The 19,708-nt window shown below is 37.5% G+C and overlaps 2 protein-coding genes across 3 annotated transcripts in view; one reads left to right on the top strand and one right to left on the bottom strand.

Moving 5' to 3' along the window:
- The window catches only part of stk10 (serine/threonine kinase 10), a 68,099-nt gene extending 62,718 nt beyond the window's left edge, over positions 1 to 5,381 (top strand). The window contains exons 13-20 of the mRNA XM_041801328.1: positions 574 to 753; positions 910 to 1,002; positions 1,225 to 1,354; positions 1,464 to 1,588; positions 1,683 to 1,871; positions 1,958 to 2,083; positions 2,191 to 2,304; positions 3,622 to 5,381. Coding sequence (XP_041657262.1) covers positions 574 to 753; positions 910 to 1,002; positions 1,225 to 1,354; positions 1,464 to 1,588; positions 1,683 to 1,871; positions 1,958 to 2,083; positions 2,191 to 2,304; positions 3,622 to 3,762 — 1,098 coding nt within the window. The 3' untranslated portion in view covers positions 3,763 to 5,381. The remainder of the gene's footprint in view (positions 1 to 573; positions 754 to 909; positions 1,003 to 1,224; positions 1,355 to 1,463; positions 1,589 to 1,682; positions 1,872 to 1,957; positions 2,084 to 2,190; positions 2,305 to 3,621) is intronic.
- Positions 5,382 to 6,826: 1,445 nt separating this feature from the next.
- sh3pxd2b (SH3 and PX domains 2B) overlaps positions 6,827 to 19,708 on the bottom strand; it is a 56,188-nt gene continuing 43,306 nt past the window's right edge. Inside the window, exons 6-14 of one of the 2 annotated variants that reach the window (XM_041800847.1) lie at positions 17,767 to 17,792; positions 17,255 to 17,290; positions 16,073 to 16,204; positions 14,065 to 14,166; positions 12,176 to 12,293; positions 10,641 to 10,846; positions 10,349 to 10,395; positions 10,118 to 10,243; positions 6,827 to 10,031 (exon numbers count right to left, since the gene is read on the bottom strand). In XM_041800847.1, coding sequence (XP_041656781.1) covers positions 8,508 to 10,031; positions 10,118 to 10,243; positions 10,349 to 10,395; positions 10,641 to 10,846; positions 12,176 to 12,293; positions 14,065 to 14,166; positions 16,073 to 16,204; positions 17,255 to 17,290; positions 17,767 to 17,792 — 2,317 coding nt within the window. In that variant the 3' untranslated portion in view covers positions 6,827 to 8,507. The remainder of the gene's footprint in view (positions 10,032 to 10,117; positions 10,244 to 10,348; positions 10,396 to 10,640; positions 10,847 to 12,175; positions 12,294 to 14,064; positions 14,167 to 16,072; positions 16,205 to 17,254; positions 17,291 to 17,766; positions 17,793 to 19,708) is intronic. The other variant, XM_041800848.1, reaches the window with a different exon arrangement.

Genomic DNA, 19,708 nt, shown 5'->3' with positions numbered 1-19,708 from the left:
AATATTGCCTCATTTTTCCATTTTCATTACTTTTTGCCACCTTTTCACCACTTCTATTTATATCTGCAACTTTCAACCCTTTCTGGCACTTTTAGATAAATAGATTTTTTTGGTAGATACTTTATTAATCCAGAGGTAAATTTTAGTTTTAAGTTTTTACCCCTATTCATCGCCTGTTACTTCCCAATTTGCTGCTTTTAACCAATTTTTGCCAATTTTCAGCAATTTTTTGCCGTTTTTTAATCCTTTATCACCACTTTTTTCTGCCAACAACAAAGCTTTTTTTTTTTTTTTTTTTTTTAAAACAAGGTTGATATCACGTGAACTTCAGGAGTTTAAACCAATATTTCATTGTCAGGCAGCCTGTGGTATTATCAGTCTTGGATAGATAGGACATTATGGCTAATAATCAAATCCACTATGAAGAAAATGGTACACTGCTGCTGGGTTACTATTGTATTAGGAACAATTAGCAACACTTAACACAAGTCAGTAAAACACATCCTGCATTGTTTCAAGTTTCACATGCAAAATGCTGCAGGGATTTAGTGTGGTATTTTTTGTGTGTCCCAGGCCAAGAAGAAACACTACGATGTTGAGCTGGAGAACTTGGAGAAACACCAGAAGCAGACTATTGAGAAGATGGAGGCGGACCACAATATCAGACTCAAGGACGAGACCAAACGCATCAAAGCAGAGCAGGAACGTGACCTTCATAGATTCCAGGATCAGTTAAAACACAAGAAAAAGGAGGTATGATCAGGCGTTAGCGCTAAAAGGAAAGGAAATCTACATACTATCTTAATTGCTGTAAAACCCTTATGAAAGCAAGATGCTTTTTGTCGTACTCTAATCCATTGTTAGACTCAGTAGACACAGCTAAAATGTGCCTTGTTTTTGTTTGTGTAGGTGAAGCAGTCTGTCGATAAGCTGCCTAGGAGTCAGCGTAAAGACACATTAAAGCAGAAGATGAATTCTTTTCAAGAAATGAAAGTAAAAGAGGTAAACTGTCTTCAAATTATTTTCATAAATGCTGAATTAAACTACTTGTAAAATGCTTCATAAACTAAAATATTTTCATGAAACATTGCTGACACTGCTAAAGGTAGATTTGATCTGGTTGTTACTAGATGATTTGTTCTATATCCCATGCACATGCACGGGTATATCCTTTAATTTAGCTGTTCCTTTCTCCAATTCATGTCTTTCTTTCCTGTTTTCCAGGAGAACAACTTCCTGGCTGCTCAGAAGAATTACCTGGACACAACGCTGCAGAGTATCATCTCTAACAACAAGAAAGAAATAGCAGAGATGGAAAGGGAATGCCTTAGCAAGAAACACCAACTTATCAGAGGTACAGAATCTGTTTGATTCAGGGTTAAAATAGTGAGATGCACCACAAAATAAACAGGTTTAAATTCTTCTTTTTTCTGTTCTTTTGTGTTCCTTCTGTTCATGATCAGAGCGTGAAGCGACGATATGGGACATAGAGGAGAAGAACCTTTACGAGAGACATCAGTTAATGAAACAGCAGCTAAAAGATCAGTACTTCCTCCAGAGGCATCAGCTTGTCAAAAAACATGAGAAGGTACATCAGTGTAGTTATTTTCTGTGTTTCTTTAAACTTCCATTTATATCCTCAGTGCTGTCATAGTACTTTTGTGTGTTCTCTGTCTCTCCAGGAGCTGGAGCAGATGCAGTGCTACAACCATCGCATGATTGAGATTTTAAAATCTCGACAACAGCAGGAGAAGAGTCGACTGCCTAAGATCCAGCGTGGTGAGGCAAAGACGCGCATGGCCATGTTCAAGAAGAGCCTCCGCATCAACTCTACAGGCAGCTCCTCAGAGGACAGAGAGAAGATTAAACAGGTAGGACGGAGCGTAGGTTTTCCACTTCTCATTAAAACTTTAAGGTACTTCCTGACTCCCTCACTCCTGTTTGTGCCTGTTTTCAGTTCTCCCAGCAGGAGGAGAAGCGGCAGAAGGCCGAGCGGCTGCATCAGCAGCATAAACACGAGAACCAGATGAGAGAGATGGTTGGACGGTGTGAAAGCAACATCAGAGAGCTGCAGCATCTACAGGTCAGTCATCGGAAAGAAGCCTTCATATCACAACCCTTTTTGTGTGTCTAAAGATTTTTACTCAAAATGAATTTGCACTGTCATTAAGAGCTTTTTTTGTACTTCAGAATGAGAAGTGTCACCTGCTGATTGAGAATGAAACTCAGAGGCTCAAACATTTGGATGAACAGCACAACCAGCTGCTGAAGGACTGGAGGGATCAGCTGAAACCCAGAAAGAAGGTACAGGTTTTTTTTTGTCTGACATGATGTGGAAAGTTTAACATTTTTTTTGCAGTTATGCATCTTTTGTATTTAATACATTTTTTTACAGTGGCGTGCTGATTTGAGTCCTTATTACACAACACTTTTTCTAGCTCTTTGGGTTCTGATGGTGACCTCTTTACACAAAATAAAAATTCAAATGGATAAAGGAGCATTTTAAAACTACATCAACTAAACTCTTAAACCGCATGGTTTGTAGGTGCTTAAATCCCTTGGAAATGTTGAAATTCTAATGGAACAGTTTGAAGGTTTGGAAAGTGCTTGGATTTTAGATTAAAGGTCTTTGAGTCGTTATGTTTGGATGCATTTATTTAGGATCCATAGCCTGAAAAAATCATACACATTCAAGCCTACAGTTTGTAAATGACACTGAGTCCAATGCATTTTATTTGCATTCACTGCAAAAATTTATAACGTGGAGGATCATTTTGGCATGGTTTGTGATTGTTTCTCTGAGTAAAACCTTGTTAACTTGCTAATAATCTGGCATTTTACTTTATTATCATCATTATTATTTCAATGTATTATTACTAGTAATAGTGTTTTAAATTTTTTATTATTATTATCCTGTAACTCGACACCATTGTAAATAAGGGGAACCTCAATGATCCTCAAGATTTAAATAAAGGCTGATGAAATCATTTTGTACGGCAAAGAGACGAAAGAGTGAGGATGATTCTGTGAGTCTTGCACTCCTTAAAAAAACACACTGAATCCTGACAGAGATCTTCATATGGTACCAACTCAGATAAGTAAGAGGGTTATTAGTTTTTGTAGTATCTAATCAGAAAGATTAATGGAGGTAATTTGTAAAATGTCAAGTTCTCTCAACTTTCTACAAGAGTTTAATCTTGAATCAGTTTCAGCGACAAAAGGGTAAAACTTACCTTCCCTGATTTGTCCAGTACATGATCACATTCTTTTAGACAAAATGTATTATCCTGCAGCCAAATTTACCACTAAGAGAATATTTGTTGTGGAAATGTTTGTCTGCCACCTACCTGCAGCAACAATTTTCAGGCCTTTAAAATAGCTAAATAGAAACCATCAAACTTTATTGATAGGGGTTTGATATGTATGTATACTGTAGACACTTATTCAGTGAAGGCTGCTGAAAATACCAAGGAACATTACACAACATTTCTTTTCTTAATTCAGCATTTACCCACTTTGAGCCAATCATAGAAGCTTAATAAACTCTTTGCACTGTTATTAACCATGCCACTGTGATCCAATAGATATTTATGTTTCCTTTCTTTCCTCCAACCCTCCAAGGCCCTTGAAGATGATCTGAGTGCGAAGAAAAGGGAGCAGGAGGCTTTCTTTAGGATGAGTCAGAATTCGGATTGTCCAAACCCAAGTTCACCCAACAAACTGTCCAAGTTTGTGCCTTACCAGGACTCCTCGACCACGTAAAAACAGCTGCTGTGATGCCGTACAGTTTGTCCTGCCCACTGTTAGCAGCACCATCAGCACAAACCTACAGGCTTCACACAACAGCCTGCTGCCTTAGTTTGAATTTCTTTGCCTCTAATAGCAGCACACTGTCCCTCCTTTAGATCATTTATTGTTTTAGTGAATATTTATGTTTTAACTCACGTTCTAAGGTTTTTCTTTGAATATTTGGATAATGCGCTTCACACCAGTTGGTCTCCAGTACAGTGTTTTGATTTTCTTGATCTGTTGAAGTCTTATGGCTCGCCATTGACACTTTGTACAGTGAGCTTAAGATATCAAACTAATAATTACTCTATATGAGGAAATACTGACAGAGCTCTGCTTGGTTAGAACAAGGCAGTTTTTCTTCTCTGAACACCAGCGAGGGAATCGATTTCCACATAAAGAAGAAGTTTGTTGGTTTCTCTTAAAGTTGTTTCTACAAAACCAAAGCACTTTTAATCCATCCTAAATTATCAGTGCCGTCTTCCAATCAGCATGACCAAATAAAATCATACCTAAAATGTCAAATTTACCAACTTTCTTGCTATTATTGTATGTGATTTAGCAGCTGAAGTCTGCCTTTATTTATTTTTACTGATAGAGAACAACCGTATCCTGATTTATCACTGTAAATGCTAAGTTAAATATTTTCTTTTTTTAAACCAATGCCAATGGTATGAAGGATGTGCTTTTATTTTCTATCTTAATTGAAAAGGGGAGTAGGCTAGCTCTAGATCAGACTTTAAGTTTCTTTTTAATAAGTTCTTTGATTTTTAACAGCAAAGGGAATCTAATATTTACTTATAGTGATGCTTTTGTGTCTATTTTTTCTTTTCTGTTGTTTTACTGTAAAATCGGTCACACTGGATGGGAACTGACAAAGCCAAAGCAAAATACTGTTGTCCTCTGCAGGATGTTAGATAGGAGATTAAAGTTTGAATATAAAGAAATGTATTAAATGTATAAATGTTTTACCAAGTGCAGTAAACGCACTGCCTGCTAACCAAAGTGCAATATTCCATGTATGTCTTTGCTAAGCTTAAAGAGGTTTATTTTTCGAACACTTTGCCTTCCTTTGCACTGCGAGGGGGAACCATAAGAAGAGTTGAACCCAAAAAACAGATGCATGAACCTTTTGAAAATACTTAAATATCCCATCCTTATTTTTTTTTAAAGAAGTAGTTTAGAGTGTCAGCTTTTAAATGATCTGTTTTTGGAATGAAAACTTCATGTAATTTAAAAATGGAATGCAACAATTCAGTCTGCTGTAAAATGCCTTCAAACTCAAACAGAAACCATAAGGTTACAGCTGTTGTTGCATGCAAGGTGAGAGATTATTAGCGCAGTTTGGCCTGCAGATTTAACTCGACCAGGCCAGAAATCAGGTACACCTTAATCTCTCTTGCTCTCCCTCCCACAAACTCTCTCAAAAGTATTTAAAATAGTTGTAAAAAAAACTCTTCTCTGTCCTGTTTAATGGCTCAATCTATGCCTTCCTCTCTGCCTCAGTTTACATGACATTTGAATGGAGGGATTGTGAGTGTGAATGGAACTGTATCAGAAGGAACCACTGTTGTAAATAAATCTTAATAAAGGCAGATTTTCTAATTATTTCACTGTGAAGTGCATTCTTTTTAACCTGCGGTTAAAATAACACCATTTATATGTGTGTATATATATATGAAGTGTGAAATTTTGCAGCATACTTTGAATGGAAATAAGTAGTTCCATTTAGTAGATGAATTTAAAATATAACAAAAATTTAAAATTAAAAGCTAGTAGTCCAAAATGAAATGTTAAAATTAAGGAATGCATTAGTGATTAGCTTATATTAAGAAAAATGTGGGATCAAAAATTACATTTTTTTTAATGTTTTCAATAGGGCATATTTGTGTTGTTAGGAAAAAAACGTGTCAGCTTTTGTGTAGCTTAGTCATTTTAGGCTATTTAAAGGAACTAAGATGAAAATTCTACAAATTAAAAACAATAATATTATCTGACAAATTTGAGCTATATTTTCACCCAAATTGGCTTAAAAATAAAAATCGAATGGCACAAAATCTCTTAAGCAGTGATACTCAACACATGGCTCTTGAGCCACATGTTGGCTTTTTAGTGATGATTTGTAGTTCTTTTGTTTTAATTTGAATTATTCCCCCAGAAAACCTTATCCACTGCATCCTTATTTGCAATTTTTCGCCCCTTTCTTTTTTTTGCCACCCTTAGTCAATTTTTACTGCTTAAAGCCCATTTTTGCCACTTCTTTTTGCCACTTTTTGCTACTTTCATCCCAGTTTAGCCTCTTTTACCCTGCTTTTCGCTGTTTGCAATTTTGTATCCTTTTGCGATTTTTGCCACTTTTCGCCCATTAAGCTGCCTTTTGACATTGAATGCCACTTTTTTATTCAAATTTATGCCACATTTTTGGCGCCTTTTGCCCATTTTAGTCACTTCTCACTCATCTGACACTTTTTCTCATCTATTTTTGCCATTTTATGCATACTTTGTCCTTTTTCACCCTTTTTTGCCACTTTTTTCCATCTGTAACTTATTGTTTTTGCCACTTTTCACCACTCAAAAATGTATTTTTCAACAATTTGGCTCTTTAGCTGAGAGGGGTTGAGTAACACTGCTCTTAAGGATCTTCCAAGGGTTAAAACTGATGATCTATAAGATCTTTAATACAGACAATTTTAAACTGAAACTCTGAATCAAACACAGTCCCAACCAAGTATGTCTAGTCTTAGTAACAATGTTCATCTAGCCAGGTTGATAGAGCTTAGTGACAGAGGAAATTCAGACTCAGGCACAACAGATCAGGATTACACTCTTAATTTTGCTTTGTGGTAAACTCCAGTTCACCTTAAGGCAGTATTGACAGCTGTAAAAATGTATTTGAACATATTTCTTGTAATAAGTTATCTTGGTATGCGCATCAAGAAAGAAAGTTTTTTTCACTTGCTGCAAAGATTTTTACTTAAATCGTGGCAGCTTTTTATCCTGATGTAGAAATCCCAATGTAGACACAACACAATAGGTGTTCTGAAAAAGCAGAAACTTTTATTGACTTAAGTAAAAGGAAACTCAAATGTAATGAAACATACATAGAAAAGTAAACAAGATTACAATACTGAAATGATGACATCAGCAACCCATTTGCCAAGACTTTACTGTACTTACAGACTCGTTCACTAACTACACCTGAACACGTCGGTATATTGGTAGACCTGCCACTTTTTTCCTGTCTCATTGTTATTTCTGTGTTGGTGAAAGGTGGATTACATCAAAGCAACTACAAACAGAACAGTTTCAGTGTCCAGCTTTTAGTCTTGTCTTTTTTCTCACCATGAGCACACTTTATTCCCAGTTATCAACTTTGCTCTTGTTTAAAATGTTAGTTTAGAACCATTTGGAGTAAAATATGCCTCTCATTTCACATCCAGCCCTGTGACTTAGTTTTTCATTTCCCTCATTCCGCTTTTGTAAGCTAATCCCACAAACCAGCCAACCAAACTCCATCTCTGCTCATTCTTCATCTCCACCCTCAACAGTACAAAGTAAAAGACCTGACAGATGGGCCGTCAAAGAAAAGTGACATCAGCGAAGATACAACTCTCTTTTCTGTACAATAAAAAATAATTTGTTATACTGACCATGCTTGAGACCAGTCAAGCATTAATGTAAAACATTATTTTTATACATTGGTCATACTTTGCTGTTACTTGAGCACCAAACTTCGGTTAAAGAACAGACTGTACACTTTCAATACTGTAAATCATTGCACAAATCACTGCTCATCTCCAATCTTCTAGGTTTTGGGGTTCAATCATAGGTACAAGTTTGCATCTCACTTTTCCTTATTTTTGGCAAGGTAAAATGTGATTTTGTTAAATACTGAAAGAGTGTAAATTTGGCCTCATCTTTTAACTGTTGCAGTGAGTATAAAAACACTTAAAAATGACAGACAAAACTAAGAAATAAAAAGATGCACGGTGGCATTTCTCCCCATCCTTCAAGCATGTGCAAACCTTAAACTGACCTCCTTTGAAATTATTGGAAAGTGCACCTCAGTGCAGCAATAACTGCTGTCAACAAGGAAAGCATTACAAAAGCACAAAAACTAATATGCATGTTGTTTAGTATTACAAACAGCACTTCTACTTGGCAAAGACATCTCTTTAAGTGATTGCTTCTAGCACTTAAAAGCCCGGATATAACCGCTGAACTCTTACTGTGAGTTCATGTGCAGTCATTTCCTAAAGGTCTAAAGATCTTTTTTTCTTCTGCTGGATTTGAACATCTACTCATAGTCCTGTGATGTAGATTTTAATTTTAATATAGAAGGTTCAGGGTTCCACTGAGGACTATGTCTACAGTCACGTACAGTAAGTTAAGCACTGAAGCATTTTGCATATAATATTGAGGCACAGTATTATAGAAGGCATGGGTGGAGATATATTCACTGCTGCTCTAGCGCTTTGACTTTTCGCTAAGATTTACCATGAGATTTAAAAAAAAAAAAAAAGTAAACATCACAAGACCCACAAGGCCATATGTTATTGCTGGTTCACTTTAGGCAGAATATCCTTATCAAAATTAAACATAACAAACATCAATTTAAAAGTTACCTATAAATAAAAACAAGCTAATAAGCTACAAAGTAGTGATATTCGTTCTTTTAAATCCTTTTTTTCCATTTGTATGGCAATGGTTTGGAGACACTAAGGTTTCTTGCTGAGATAATTCGAGGGGATCCAGCCCTCGGCTTCTTCTCCAACATTTTTACAGAACCACCAGCCGCTGCTGTTCTTCTCCAGAACCTCGAACACTGTGCCCACCTTGAAGCCGGACGTGTTTTCATCCCCTTCAAAGTCAGCCACAGCCAGATACAGCTCGTCCTTGCTGGGCTCTTTCACTAAAGGTGGGAGCTTGTCCTTTGGTGGGCCGGGCTTCTCACTCTTCAGCTGAGGTTTTGGGGGAATCGGGACTTTGTTCGCTTTGGGTTCTTCTTTCTCTTTGCTTGGAGGAGCCTGAACGAACCCTTTAGGTTTAGGGGGAGGGGGTCTGCTGAGCTGGGGTGGAGCCTTGCGACTCTCTTGGGCTTCTTTCAGAGCAGAAGGAGCCTTGAGCTCCGTCGGGCTGGATGGGCCCTCCTTCTTTGGAGGAGGGGGCCTCCTTGGAGCCATGCTTGGGGGTCTCTGAGGGGGCTCCTTGTGAGGAGGCACTGCTGGTTTTGTGGTGGGTGATGAGCTCTCCTGGCTGTCGCCGTTAATGTGTTTTGGGGGGAGTTTGGGCTCGTCATTGTTAAGTGTAGGGATATGAATGGGGGGAGAGCATTGGGGTGAACTGGGTCGGGAGCTACTTCCTGTGGCGGAGGTGCCATTCTGATGGTTAACCTCAGCTGATCCTGAGGCGGCATCAGTCGGTTTGGACGGCCTCAGCTTGCTCCTCAGGTTGGTTATGTCCAGTTTGTTCTCTGCTGGGGGATCAGGTTTAGCAGCTGGGACAGGTTTGGGTCTGATCACTGGCTTTGCCTTCATCAACACTGCAGGACCAGCTGCATCAGGTTTCTCCTCCTGCACCTCTGATTTGGGTTTTGGAGGCTGTTTGGGTACAGGTTTTAGGTTAAACTTCTTAACCTCTTTGGCAGATATCTTATGTCCACATTCAAGACCCATCTCATTTCTAAGGTGGAGAGCTTTGCTTTTGTCTTCCTTCTTTGCCTCTGATGGTTTGTCTGGCTTAAAGGGGGTCGCTTTGGGCATTGGCATGATGACTCCAGGAGTAGGGGGTTTTGGGGGCAACGGTTTGGAATGGTCAGGTCTTGATTTCTCTGTTACTTCCAATTCAAAACTTTTATGGATGGACTCCCTCCGTGGAGGCAGAGCTGGTTTCTCCTCAGCTGGTGGGGCAGAGGGGGCGGGAGGTAAAGGTGCAGAGAAGGCAGACGCCCCCTTGCTGGCACTGGACTTCCAGTCCCTGAGTTTAGGCCGGGCACAGGACTCAGAGGCTGGAGCTGGCTCGTCTGGCAAAGGCTTGGACCAGCTGTCATCTATGCCCGAAGCATTTGAAGAACCACCATCGTCCAGTCTCAGCTTTTCCATCTCATTGGGCAAGGGAGCCAGGAAATTAGGCCGCTGGGCATTACTGGTCTTTTTGTATTTGTCTATAAAAGTGGCAGGGGCCCAGCCCTCTTTGTCCTCTATCTGGATGTACCACCAACCGCTGGCATTCTTCTCAATCACCTGGTAAAGAGGGAGTCATGTTTTTAACTGAAGCACCTCAAAACTTTTTTGTATTCTAATTCAAATAAAGAAAACACCTAGCCCACCTCCACTTTTATTCCAGCCTGGAAGCTAATCCCATCAGGAATGGTGGTCTGGAAATCTGCAATGGTATAAAACTCTTCTTCCACCTGAGGAGGAACAGGTGGCTTGGGAAGGTTTGTACCCCGTGGCTGTGGGAAAAGATGAGAAAGTGTAGTTTAGAAGAAATTGTCAGGTTTCTTGAATAAAATAGAACTTTCATTATTTAAGACTGTAAGCAAAAATACATCTCCTACAATAGTAAGATCTCTGCGTGGAGGGGGTCTGTGCCTGGATCCCATTTCTGCAGAGAAAAAAGAAACAGACAAATTGCAAGTTGTGCATTTTTAAAGCAGCAATGATTAGCTCATTTTCATTGAATTTGACATTCAGTTTTGAATTCTGGTTAAATGGCTTTCAGCCTAAAGTGATTCAAAAATATGCAATATACAAAATTAGCATTTTCAAATAGACAAGTGTGAAATAGACAAAGTGTGACAGCGGCAGATTGATAATGAGACTAGATTTCTGGATTCAGAATTGGCTTACTTTTATCAGAGAAGAAGGAGAGTCTGTTTTCCTTCTGGCTGTTGTCTCTGTTCTCTCTGGCTGCGTTGTTCTGCTGGTTCTGTCTGGAAGCTCCCTCCAGGTCATTGGTACTGGCATGAGCAGCTCCACCTGCTGACTGTTTCTGGCTCTGGATATCAGCTTTCTTTAGGTAGGAGGCTGGAGCCCAGCCCTCACGTCCCTGGTACCTGTGACGGGTACAGATAGACTATCAGGGGCTTCTGACAGGGACATTTTAAAGTGAAGTGCTTTACCCCCAAATGTCAATTAACATTTTCAGTTGCATTAACTTGTCTACTTGAAGGACATAAGCCATTCATGCTTATGTTGATTTTTAAGATTGGACCCTCTGTTGGCCACCTGATTAATCTGCTGACCCACTAATCAGAGAGTCCTCAAGCCCCACTCTCCTCGGTTTCTGATGCTAGATTGGACAAAACTTTCTTCTTGCTGGGTTCTTTACCATTTAAGGCAATGGAAAATAATATGATTTCACTTTTTTTAATTAACATATAATTGATGTGATTTGTATGGTGGCCTGGAAGTGTCATACAAAATTAAAAAGTCTTGAAACAATTTTACAAAGCATGAAACATATCTGCATTAACCAAAACATTTTTACACTTCATACAACAATTTTATATCAGAGAAATACATTTACAAATGAGAAAACACAATTGTATTGTTTTTTTACAAAAAACCCCATCAGATACAAAATAACAAAGTCAAAACACCTTACTTTTTTTTTTTTACATTTCCTAAAAACAATGTAAAGTTTAAAAAAAACACATTTAAAATTTCAAATGAATTTTACACAACAAATTTACAAAACAAACAATTTTACATGAGCTGAGGCAAACTGACAAGTCGTAGAACCCTTATTTCTGAAATACATTTACAAACAACGGTATCTTACTGAAGAGAGATGTACAAAATGTCTGAAGTGACCAAAGTTTTGAGCTTTGTAAAAGACTTTGTAATTTTATATCATATTTTTAAATTTGTTTTGTAGAATACATTTTTTGTCATTTGTAAAACTGTTTCAGACTCTGAAATTTTGTATCCAACCTTCCTTATTTGTTTCATGTTTTGTTAAAGTGTTTCAAGCTTTGTAATTTTCTTCCTAATTTTTCTTTTTTTCTGTAAATATGTTTGATAAAAAGTAGTTATTTTATGAAATTTAAAATTATTTTAGGTAATGTAAATTTAAGACTTCTTAGTTTTTGTATTGCTAATGAGCTAATGAGCTAATTTTAACAGTCAACACTAACATCAGATATTTTAAACAATGTTATAACAAGTTTTTAGAGATTTGAAGTTATCTTCAAGCACCCTACTGCACAACAGACAAACTTGTAAATCAATCTGATAAACTAAAACTCAGTCAAATGGTGGGTTATTTTCATTTGTTTCAAATGGGAAAGAGCCCATTTAGAGCACCGTATGTTAAACCAAGCAACAGTATTCAAGGAAGGCGGGTCTAAACATGGTTCAATTGATGCCTTTGATATTCTTACCTGATCTTCCACCAGCCCTCTAAATTTTTCTGGATCACCTCAACAACCATTCCTCTCTCCAGGTCAATCTCATCCTGGTCCCTCGCAGAGTATGGGTAAATCACTGAATACTTCTCTTCTGGAGTCAAAAAAGACAATTTATGAGGTGTGAAAATATAATGTGTTTTAAAGATAACAATGAATATGCTCACATAGAGGGAGGCAAATATAAATGCCGATGCAAGTAAAAAATGGGAAAAAGTACAGTGGGACTCCCTGGTCACAATAATGGGTTCTTGAATTTGAAACTCAACACTTAAGAATGTAACTTTACTTAAATAACAACATGTGTAGTGCCACATTTATGAATCTAATTCTCTAAGTCATGACAATCTCAGCATGCTTTTAATAAAAAGGGTAAATAATCCTCCCTTCCCATATTGGCTGTAAAATTGTATCTGTTTAACTTTAGCTAACTTATGGATGAGGCAAGGCTTGAGCAGTGTTTTGTGGAGTAAGAAGATGTAAGATACACACAGGTGAAACACATTAAAGACACAAACATCCTCCACAAATACAGAATTAGCCACAAACAGGACAAACTTTGTTTCTCTATTAGAGGGCTGCTATTTCTACTTGTTTTATTATTCATTGTTATAGAGAATGATTTTCCTACATCACTACTATTTGATGCTATGGACACTGGTTAATTTAAATGAAACAGAGTATCTAAGTTTTCTTCTTGTGTTACCTAAAATGACAATTCACTTTGCATGCAAGGGTTTAATCTGCATGCTTGGATCTCCCATGCAAACAAAATGCCATGCATGCACATAGACAAACATGCACACAGTTGTATGCATGTGTGCACACACACATTTACAGTAGGGGGGAGAAGAAAGGCGTGCGCTCCACCTTGCCCAAAGCCTGTGCTGAATAGATCCCCTAAAGTTCTGCGTCGACCCATGTGCCTTGGCAGTGACCAGAATCTCCGAGGCACTGACATCCCAGCACAGTAAGTGAGGCAAAATACAGTAGGAAGTGAACATTACATATGCCATCATCTCCAGGATGTTTTTAATCGCACACTTACACATTTACAGCAATGACTGGTAAAATCAAATCAGTAGCCCTGTCAGGCCTTTTCTTTTTTCTGTTTTACAGAAAATTAATCTTTCAAGAATGTCACAACTTTGGTCACAGATTTCATATCATTTGAACCGAACTACTCCCTTTGCAGGATTTATACCCTTGAACTCCATGTGTCAAATGTCCATCTATTAGTATTACATTTCTACACATTTGTGGTTTTGATTATAAATGTAATGTTACAAATACAAACACTATTTTCAGAGCACAAAAGGACACAGAAAAGACAGCCAGCAGGTCTTTCACTCTTTAACCACTTGCTGAGACTCAAAATGTGGTTTATAATTTGCATATTGACTGGGTACCCTCTTTACTTGGCAGGATTCCTACCATGCACTGTACATTATAATTATACACTCACTCTTTGAACCTCTGCATGTGGCTTTACCTCTGTTGAATGTCTTGCATATATATATAATTCATTGAAGTGGTCTCTAATTTAGGAATTTAACATTTTTTGGATTGCTTTTCTTTAACACAAAACACTCAGAATATAAACCACATGTAAATGACCACATCTACAGCCTATACATTGGTGAGATTTTGGGTCAAAACACAAAAAACTCTCCAGAAAAGAGGGAATTTTTTTTCTGTCCCCTCTCCACATCATCATTCTAATTTCTCAAGGCTTTTCTATTGATATGACATGTCTCATGTGTGCTCTAGTGGCAATATCAAGACTAAAAAAAAAAGATGTGAAGCTACTTCTGAGGTGTTGCCTTTAACTGTGAGACAAAAAGCAAATGGAAATCCTAACATACCTTCTTCCCCTGGAATAGTGAAGTCATCAGGGTCATCCTGTGCCTCTAGGCAGGTAGCAGGGACCCAGCCCTGGGCATGCTCAGAGCTTACAAACCACCACCCTGAATGAGCAGAAAAGAAACATATTAAAAACAGGCTACACAAGCTTTTCCTTTTTATATTAAATAGATAAAGCCTTGACATTTATTAAACACACCCCGAGATTTCATCAGTAAGAAGCTTTCCCAAACTACAAGGACACTTAACCATCCACTTGGTTTATGCAGAAAGAAGGAATTTCAGAGTGACATTTGGAGGCACTAATCCCCCCGCCTGATTAAACCGTTAATCCAACCTCAAACAATGGACACAGTTTGGAAAACTCTCTGGAAGTATTACAACTATGTTGCTTGCTGTCATTTTGTAACACAGACCAATCTTTTTCATGAGGCTCCAGTAACATTGATGTCATAATGTATATCTCAGTCAAACACCTGCTTTATTAAACAAGGATCATTCTATTCCATCATAGGGATGCTCTGTGTCTAATTTTACAAAGATTTGAGGTGTTTTTCAAAGAATTTGTAATTCTTGCGGCATACTACAAAAACAACTATTAATCTAAATTATGACAACCATTTAACTCATATTTTTTCTTATTTCTGTTATTCCTAGGTAGTTTGGCATATTTCTTTAGATACAAACAAAAACCTTGCCATGCCTTTTATTCTACTTTGTGTTCCCATTGTACTGTACTTTGCTGCAAAAAAAAAAGATTTATTAAAATGTACAGGAATCCCTTAACTAACAATGCTTATTATAGACTTCCTTTGATTTGTAGCATCAAAGGATAACCAACAATTTAAAGAAATCAAAATCCGAGGCATGTGTGAGCCTGTTAGGATTTTTTTTTCCATGGTGAAATACCACTGTAATGAGTGGTGGTTGGTGGCTTCCTTTTATTTTTTGATAATATAGTTGTTTCTGTGTGCAATTCAAATAGATAAAACTTTTGTCTATAGCTCGTTGATACTCACCTGTGTTTTTGCTCAACCTTCAGCACCCATTTTTGCCACTTAACCCTAACTCTTTTTTCACCACATGTTCTGTCTGTTCTAGTTACTCTCCACCCGTTTTTGACACTATAAATCTCATTTCACCGACTCAACCGTAACCACACATTTTTTGCTACTCTTAACTCCTTTGCAACACTTTTTCTGCCTGTTCTTGACACTCTTAACCCATTTTAAATCAGTGTCTGCCTATCGTTTTGCCTCTGATAACCCATTTTCCACTTTTTAAAATCAAATGTCACCACCATTTTTGCCACTTTTGTCTCAATTATTTCATTTTTTCCTTTAGAATTCTCTCATTTTGTTATTTTTAATTTTCTGGCACCTTGAAATTTTTGTACATCATGGCTTATGACATCTGTCTTTACTTTCCAAATGGTTGAGTTCAATGTGCCCATCTACATTGCTCACTATGTGGATGGACACAGAAAGGTTAATCTATTTTAAGAAAAGGGGTTATATACTACAGCATAGACAAAAAAATAATAATTACTTGTTGCTTTGATGAGAGTGCTTATTATTCAGGTAAAAAATATGGCTGAGCCCCAAAACGCTCTCCCCTTTATCCCCTTTATGGATGGCCTAGAGTGGTAACAAGGATCAATGAGTACAAAAAAGGCGTTCAAGGATCAGTCAACTATAGGCAAAGTCTGACTAGATTTGACTGTTAATCCATAGTTGGGTATATCCCTTCTCCTCTTACTCATTTAACCATTGATTAGAGAAAACACCACACTCGTTACTGATGTTTCCACTGCACAAAATATTCCAGTACATTTGCCCTCATCCACCAAATCTGTGAAGAACACTTAGTGGGGAAAATGATGTAATGTTCTTATTTATCTATTTATTTGTACATGAAATATACAGTGTTGTAGTATTGATATGTCTTTCACGGGGCAAAAGTAAACTGAAGAATGTGCTAGTGACAATGTGATCACATAATAGGACCTACCAGACTCATTTTTCTCAATGACCTCCACCACTTGACCCACATGCAGGCTGATCTCAGAGCTCTCCTGCTTCTCGTAGTCTGTTACCGCCACATACTGGTCGAGGAGGAGAGGGTCAGCTGCGGTGGAATCTCCTGGTGAGGGGAGAGAAATCAAAAGGAGACATTTATTCAGCTCTTTCTGCTCCTTCATAAGGTGGACGTAAGGGTGAAATCTTAATAATGTAAATAAAACTCCACTAATTCACTTTATATAATGCTCAAGAATAATCATGAATTTGGACTCTTTGCAATACTGACCTTGATGTCTCTGACAAAAGGGAGCGCTACATTTTTAAAGACTTATTTGCACTTTAAAGAATAGCTGATTTAATGACCCTTACAGCCAAAGTGCTGCTGAAGAGAATTAATACTTGAACAGCTCATTTTAATGAAATGCCACGAATAACTCAGAGGGTAAAAAAAATCTTAAGTGAGTGGAGGCTTATCTAGAGTATGAAGATTCACCCTGATATGAAGCAGAAGAGGCAGCGGATGTGATTGGAGAAATGGCGTGAAGCGAAACAAAGAGCTGTGAGAGAAAGGATGGGAGATCTGGATAACTGGAGTGAAAGGAAGAGAATTAAGAGGTGAAGATGGTTTAATCAGTCATCAGCATGGCTGTGATCTCTACAACCAGACAAACCAGCACCAACACGACCCTCCACCAATGTTAGCAGCAACCTGACAGAATCAGCTTAACACAAGATGACTCACTACACACTTATTAGCTTTAAATTATTTCCATAACAAACAGATCAATAAAGTTAGTTAAAATGTTCAGGCCCTAAATTACTGATGTGGGGGGAAAATATAATTATCTGGTCATACCCCAGCTTATCTTTCCATGCATCACCATAGTGAGAAGCAGCCTATGAATTTAACACCTACATTGTGCACATAAAAAAACTTCTGCATTATCATCAAACTTTTCTGTTCTCCCTCAGTGAAACATACTCCTAAAAAAGAGCCACACAGGATTTAAAGATCACTAACTGTATTGTGCTCTTAATTGATTGAAATCAATGCAAGCCCCAAGCCTTCAACAGAGCCACATCCCACCTGCCCGGGCCAGGGGAGGAGAGAGGGAACAGGCCACTAGCAACCCGCTGGGTCAAACACACAGCACGACCAAGTGTTTACTACCTCGCTTTAGGAAAGTAGTCGCTCGCTCCACAATCCCTGATGGAGAGGAAAATGAATAGAGAAGAAAACTGAAAATATGTCATGGATGCAATTAAGAGAAATGAGATGAACAAAGAGCAGAGAGAGTATAAAGACTCAGTGACACAAGGGGGATTCTTTGATATCAGTACCAAAATAATTAACTGTTCATACAATAAATATTTTACATGTGATATATCTGTGTATACAGTCTTGACAAAACATGTCTTTGACTGTACCAGCCTGGGAGTTTTCTTTTGTTTTCCAAGATTACACATGTGACCACTAGATGGAGATATTTTCATATCTCATACTTGGAACAAAAAGAGGGCAACTTTTGAAAAGTATAAGAAGGCATACAAAGTGTTATCATATAAATGCAATGGAGTAACATTTTTTTTAATGTAGTTTTTCTCTTTCTTTCAACACTGAACCCACCTAAACCCATTTTCTTATTTCTCTCTCGCACACATGCATGTAAATTCATGCCTTACCTGACTTCTTCTTGGTGATGGGCTCCCTGTTAAAAAAAAAAACAAATAATCATTTTTAATAAGAAGAATAATTAAATCATTTTTCAAAGTTAAGGTGACAAGTTTGACACACAAATATCATTATCAGTGTTTATTTTGATAATCCTTACATCATAAATGTCAAAATGCCTTAAAAATAACAACAGATAAGAGAGCTGCCCTAAAAATCACAAGCATGTCACTTTACAGTCATTTATACACTGATCTATATCTATTTGACTGCTCATTAATGCAAATACTAGTTGGCCATTCACATGGCAGCAACCAATGCATCGAGGTATGTAGGCATGGTCCAGTTGGCTTTTTTTCCACAAGAACATCTCTAGGGTTTATGAATGGAGAGCAAAAATATCCAACGTGTGGCAGTAGAACCTTGAAGCAGATGGGCTACAGCAGCAGAAGACCACAGTGGATGTCACTCCTGTGAGCTAAGAGCAGGAAACTGATTCCACAATTCACACAGCCTCACCAAAATTAGACAACAGATGACTGGGAAGTGTCTTGTTTTCAGCTGCAACATTTGAGGGTCAGATTTGGTGTAAATTACGTGAAAGTTTGTCAGACCACCAACAAGCATAGCATGTTCAAAGTCACTTAAATGTCCCTTCTTTCTATACTGATGCTGGGTGAAGCTTTTAGGGGTCCATGATCATGCAGGCGTGATTTCATCATGTGCTACTTTTGTCACATGAAAGCATGTAAACAAAGCAACAGTTTGCATTGCAATCACTTCGTGTGGAAAGCATGATCTTTAAGCTTTCTTTCATTTTTTGGTTGATGTCAATAGGCCAGGTAAAACAGGAAACATGATCATTTTAATTTGATATAAAAATTAACATTACACAAAGGGGACAGTGGGCAATGCAGTACAGGACTGGTGCTGGTTTGTTTTCATTTTGTAATTATTTTTTAAAAATTATAGTATATTGTTTAAAATAACAATTTTGAAAAATCAATTTTTGTGGGGTGTTGTGTTTTTTGGAGGCCCTATATCTAATACAGTAAATTAAACTTAAAAAAATATAGTTTTTGTTTAATAAAGTTGAGGCAGTGCCAAAAAAAGATCATACCAAACATGAGCATGGTATACATTTTCTAAGTGTTTTAATTTGTTAATAGAAAATAAACAAAATGGCAAAATAGCCAGTGGACCTCTAAGGGCTAGACCTCGGCAGTCTACATGTCTTAACATGAACGGCTGCTGCTATATGATTGGATGATTAGATGTTAGTGACAACAACAACAACAACAACAATAATAATAATAATAATAATAATAATAATAATAATAAAACTTTATTTGTATAGTACCTTTAAAAAATTAAGGATTTTCAAAGTGCTTTGACATGCAGAAAAACAAAGCAAGCAGCAGAATCCAAACGTCACATAAAGACAGCAAAACAACATCAAGAGAACCTTAAAGGTGAAAGAACTGCAAACAAAACCTCAAACTACATAATAAAACCCAAACATTAATACTCAGACATCATGAGACATCATTAGAACTACAACATCCCTAGATGTCCTTAAAAGTAAAAATTTTTTAAGACCTCAAAGAACTAAGATATCCTGAGATATCACAAGAACCAGGGCATCACGCGATATCATAAGAACCCAAGAGTACCCAGGCAATACAGGAACCAAACTACAAAACCTGAGACCAGGAGGACTAAAGTTTTAAGAAGTAATTAAAAGAGAAGCAGTAAGAAATAAAAACATTTATAGAGCTACAATGACAAAGCACAAAAGACAAGTAAAAGCATGATGATGGGAAACTCTAAAGCAAAACAATCATCAAAAGGATAAAAGCAGAAACCGAAAGATCAGCATAAACAAATATTGGAAATAATGGTGAGTGAAAGATATTAAAACATGCTGGCAAAAAATGAAGCCTAGCTTTAGTT

This window comes from Cheilinus undulatus, linkage group 12 (assembly GCF_018320785.1).
Source record: "Cheilinus undulatus linkage group 12, ASM1832078v1, whole genome shotgun sequence".
NCBI lineage: Eukaryota > Metazoa > Chordata > Actinopteri > Labriformes > Labridae > Cheilinus > Cheilinus undulatus.
This window is presented reverse-complemented; position numbering and strand designations above follow the sequence as displayed.